At 38.9% G+C, this 5409-nt stretch overlaps 1 protein-coding gene across 1 annotated transcript; it reads right to left on the bottom strand.

Moving 5' to 3' along the window:
• Window positions 1–413: 413 nt before the first annotated feature.
• Window positions 414–866, bottom strand: LOC148945890 (uncharacterized). Its single transcript, XM_089097542.1, has one exon. It carries the CDS (start codon window positions 864–866, stop codon window positions 414–416), a length of 453 nt encoding a protein of 150 aa, XP_088953668.1.
• Between the last annotated feature and the right edge of the window lie 4543 nt (window positions 867–5409).

The raw sequence follows: 5409 nt of genomic DNA on the forward strand, positions 1-5409 counted from the left end.
AGCAAAAAGAATTTCGTATAGGGATTCCCTCAGTATTGTATTTTCCTTGGAAAACTCACCCCAGATACTTCTCTCCCCACGGAAATATCCACATGGAAAATCCCCCCCCAAAAATTCCTCAACCCCCCCCCCCGATGTATGTGTGCTTGGACAAATTTCTTAACTTACAACCCTTTCCTCTGGTGCTGTGGGGGTCATATTATTACCAACGACATAATAATTCGATCTTTCAAATATGCTTAACCCTTTCAGACCTGAACATTGAAAGAGTGCTTGAAAAATTCTGAAACCTTACAATAATAATCAACGTAAGCTTCGTTTCAACTTAATTTCAACTTCAATTATTTATTTCATTCTCAAACTGAAGTAGAAATGGTTACCATAAGGCCAGCTTAGGATAAAAAAGATAAATTTCACTGAATATGGAAGTTTATAAGACAGTTTCTGTCTCCATTTAGACACAACCAAACCTTACATTTAACGCAGAGAATTCGGCTAGTTTCACCCCTTGGACATTTTCCGTACCGGCAACGTCCTTTTTCGACCATGTTGGGTAGATGGCCAGCAGTGTCATATCGCATCGATTCTGACGGCATGCCTGCTTCTGGAGTTTTTGTTTTTCGCATTGTAGGACCACTGACAGAGGGTCGACCAGCACGAGGACTATTGACAACTCCTGACACTATCAAGGATCTGCAAATATCCATCTTGAATTCCATCAAGGACACATGCTGCTTAGCCAGGTCTTCGCACTCTTGCCTCTGTAGAAGCCAAGGATTGTTCACAGCTAAGTCAAGGAAATAATTCACTATCCGCATGTACCATTTCTTGGACCGTATGTCAGTGCGGTAGAGCTCCAGAAGCATATCAGACAAGTCTTCGACACCCCTTGACTTGTTGTACTTATAGACAACACATGGTTAATCTACAAGAACATGTCTATGAGTGTTTTTATCCCGCCTTTGACACTGGTTAATTGAAGCTACGGAAGAAAACGATAAGGCCGTTTGAGTTGGTTTATTGTGAAACCACTACACAATGGAGACTTACGTGTGCCTCTAAAGTCTATATTCATAGTCTCCACGCCCTTTCTTTTTCAATGATTCATCACTTTTCAAAATTACACCTTTCATACGATTACTCCTTATCTTCCCACATGATTCAATCCCGTGATTGGTGCGTAAGGTATGAATAAGGTCAATAGATGTGTAAAAATTGTCGAAGTACAGCTTGAAATTCATTCCCCGTGGCACATTGTCTATCAGTCTAAGGACAACGTCAGCACCCAGCCCAAAGGACTAGCCGGAACTGAGCCTTTTCCTGTGTAGATTTTTAGGTCATAGAAAATCCCACTCACGCCCGCTCTCGTAAACACTTTGACATCCCATGAATGAGGCGTATCTTTCAAGTACTGTTTGAAACTTCGCCGACCTTTGAACGGAATCATCTGTTCGTCTACACTTTGTCTCTCCTTTGGTGGTATGATTTTTAGATTTTCTCGGAGCTCGTCATACATTGGTCTGATTTTGTGCAGCTTATCATGACCAGTTTGATCAGATGGCACTGCTAAGCCATCGTTATTGATATGAAAAACTGCCGAATCATGAAAAATCTTTCACGGCTCATAGCCTCTGAGATTGGAGTGTATCGGAAAGTGCGCTCCCAGTACATCCTCATAGCTAGTAGCTTTATAATACTTGTGAGCCTCAGTACTCCAAGTAACCGATTCATCTCATGCTGGATCAGCTTTAGGGCAATCCTAGCGTTTGTTTCCCTTGCTGCATGCAGATTGGTTTGTTCAAATAATCCAGCAACGATGTTATCTGTGATGAAAGTTCTGAATAAATCAATGGGTAAGTGAATTTCTGTTGCTTTCGGGAGGGAAGCTTTCCATGTGATATCAGGGGGCTCAATCTTTTTTCTTAGCCACTTGTATTCTTTTGTGGCATCTTAGTTTTTCATTGATGCGGTGGGGAGGGTTGGAGAAGAAATAGGTGACGAGCTTGTCGATTGGATGGGAGATGGTTGGACTTCAGTAGTGGGGAATGTAGTGGCTTCTCCAGCATCAAATTGGTCATCTACAACCGTAAAAATTTTCAAATAGTTCAACATGCTGAGAGGTAAGTCTTCTGTAGGATCGTCAACTGGCTGAACAGGCTGTAGGGTGGTATATGTGAAACTGGCACCAGGGGTTGGATTTCATAACGGATCAGACTCGTCGTCACCATCACACATGATTTCCATCTCAGACTCGCCGTCTGGTAGCAGAACTATCTCTGCAGCTCACTCTTGGGTGAGCATCTCTCTTACACGTTGGCTCCTCTCTTCAAAAACGTTTTCTTTCTCTTTTCGTGGTTCGGATTTTTGACCAGACAAAGAGAGGCTCGCTGTCCCCCGAAGGGACAATTATAATCAGAACAAGGGTGCCTGGATACTTATGTTTTGTCAGATTATGACAATCAGAATGAAGTGCCTCATGAATAAAAAACAGTGAAGCAAAAAAAAGAATATAGAGCACAATCAACAAGTAAAAACAAAATAGTATATGAGAAGCATCATCAAAAACGGAGATCAGCACCGCCGGTTTGGACCTTAAGGGTCTAGTGCCGCATCCTTTACCTTTACCTTTTATCTTCAAAAACTACCTGTCTCAAAACCTAAAGTTACCATATGGTAACCGTAAATAGAAACACAGAAATGGGGGGTGAAGATAAAAGTAAATAAGATTCATATAAATACAGGCTAAAAGTAAAGACTTTAAGGAACAAAACCAGGTAATAAAAACTAAAAAACTCACCTGTATCATTTTCATCATCGCTGTCAAAATCAGCTAATTTTTGCTTTTTAGGCATCGTAAAAAACTACTGTTTTCCCTGATCAGCTGACGACTTACGGAGCCATCTAGGAGAATAAAAAGTATCGCAACACCGAGGGCCGAACTTGTGCTATCTGATGGTGTTAAGTTCGAAAGCTGTATCTGAACTACAAAAGAAACTAGGTACGTGGAAGGAACGGTTACCATATGGTTACCTACGGAATGAAAGGGTTAACAAAATATTTAACTCAAAATTTTGATCGAATGACTTTGGGGAAAGCGAAAGCGGGGAAGGGGGGCTTCTTGACCCTCAATATTTTTGGTCGCATAAAAAGGACTCTAGAATTCCTAATTTCCATTTGAACGAGACCTAAACCGATATTATAGCACCGTTGGTTCGATACAATTCACCCCTGGGTAAAAACAAAACAAAAAAAAAGAAAAAAAGAGAAAAAAACGCATATGTGATCTTTCTTCTCGCGCTTGTGAATTTTGACTCGAGGAGCATGGGCTTGCAAAGCCTGTAGATTTTCTCTCTTGCATTTAAAAAGTCTAATTATAGTTCGCATAATTACAAGATTTGGTTTTAAGATGTTTTATTAGCTTTTATGCATCATTAGAATGAGATACAACCTACTGGTCCCTGTATAACACAATGCCATCTAAACAACAATCAATTTAACCATTTTGAATTCTGAAGAACATCTCCAAATTCCTTTAAGCGGATTACCTTGGAATAGGTAATTTGATCGGATATATCGGTATACAACTTTTAAATATTAAACTAAAGAAAAAAAAACAAGTTTGTTTTAACTGAAAGTAAGGAGCGACATTAAAACTTAAAACGAACAGAAATTATTCCGTATATGAAAGGATATGTCCCCTCCTCAATGCCTTGCTCTTTACGGTAAAGTCTTTTAGTGTTTTAAAAAATAGAGTTGGGAGACAGAGTCAAACTTTATCGTAAAGAAAGAGGCATTGAGGAGGGGACAGCCCCTTTCATATACGGAATAATTTCTGTTCGTTTTAAGTTTTAATGTCGCTCCTTACTTTGAGTTAAAACAAACTTGTTTTTATTTTTATTTAATTTCTGAACATTTTTGAATTAATGCAGGTTTGGTTTTAGCTCAGTGTACCCAAATAATTAAAACGAAATTTGTATATTAATTTTACTTTTTTTTAGTTAAATGGCCTTCTCGAAAGTTGTTTAATTTTATTTACAAACGTGTTTTACTAGTAATAAGTATATGTAACTTATGAATTAACTTACATAACGAACTTCTATATTCGTATATTTTTGTCACGTATATTAGGGAGTTCACCCCCTAGTCAATAGCTCGCTCTTTACGCTAAAGTTCAAATTTTATTTTAATTCTTTAAGAATGACTCCTTAATCACAAAGGCAGTTTTTAGAATAAATAGCTCTTAGGGAAATACTAAGAAAACTTTAGCGTAAAGAGCAAGGTATCGACTAGGGGGCAAACCCCATAATATAGGCTACGTAATAATTTCTGTTCGTTTTAAGTTTTGACGTTGCTCCTTACTTTCAGTTGAAAAAATTGTTCTTTTTACTTAATTTCTGATCTTTTTTTTAAATAATGCTGGGAAATCCGGTACCTCCTTCATAGCAATGTCCCTTCCGCCATAAAACGTCCTCCATAGAAACATCCTCCTATGTAACCCCAGACCCCCCCCACTAACAGAAAAATCCCCCCTGAAAAGGTCTGTATCAAACAGTTCGTGGTAAGAAACTGTAAGTAAGGAGCGACCCGGCTCAATAGTAACCGAAACTCGAAAAAACGGAATGTTGAAACCAATAGATACATCAAAAGAATCAGATTTTTATGCTGACTTCAAATATATAAGTGTCATCAACTTTAGTCCTACTTATCAAAAGTTGAGCGAGCCTGAGAAAATTTTCCTTATTTTTGAAAAAAGGTGAAAACACCCCTTAAAAGTCATAGAACCCTAAATATCACACCATCAGTTTCAGCGTATCAGAGAACTCTACTGTAGAGGTTTCAAGCTCCTATCTGCAAAAATGTGGAATTTTGTATTTTTTGCCAGGAAAAAGATCACGGATGTGTGTTTATTATTATTTTTTTCCCAGAGGAGATCGTATCGACCCAGTGGCCCGTAAGAGGGCTAATTCAAACGCAAATTAAAAGTTCTAGTGGCCTTTTTAAGTGACCAAAAAATTGGAGTGCACCTAGGCCCCCTTCCACTCTCATTTTTTCCCAGAATCTTCCGATCAAAATTTTGAGATAGCCATGTTGTGCATGGTCGAAAAATATAATAACTATGTGTTTGAGGATGACTTAATCTCCCAAAGTCCCCGGGGGAAGGGCTGCCAGTTATGAGCTTTGCCAAATGTTTTGTATTTTTTATTGGGAATTATACAGACTTTTTCAGGGGGAATATTTTCTGGTCTTAGGGGCTTGGGTGGGTCGGGGGTTGCGTGAAAGGATGTTTTCAAGGAGGAAGTTTTCATGGGGGAAGGAACATTTCTATTAAGGGGGCGCCAGATTTCCCAGCATTATTTAATGCTGGGAAAGCATTAAATAATGCTGCCCCCCCACTACCAGAAAAATCCC

The sequence above is a fragment of the Artemia sp. Qi Xiang Cuo genome, chromosome 12, assembly GCF_049724085.1.
Source record: "Artemia sp. Qi Xiang Cuo chromosome 12, ASM4972408v1, whole genome shotgun sequence".
Classification (NCBI taxonomy): Eukaryota; Metazoa; Arthropoda; class Branchiopoda; order Anostraca; family Artemiidae; genus Artemia; species Artemia sp. Qi Xiang Cuo.

Coding starts and splice junctions, on each gene's coding strand:
- LOC148945890 (XM_089097542.1), bottom strand. CDS start 866: ATGCTTCTGGAGCTCTACCGCACTGACATACGGTCCAAGAAATGGTAC.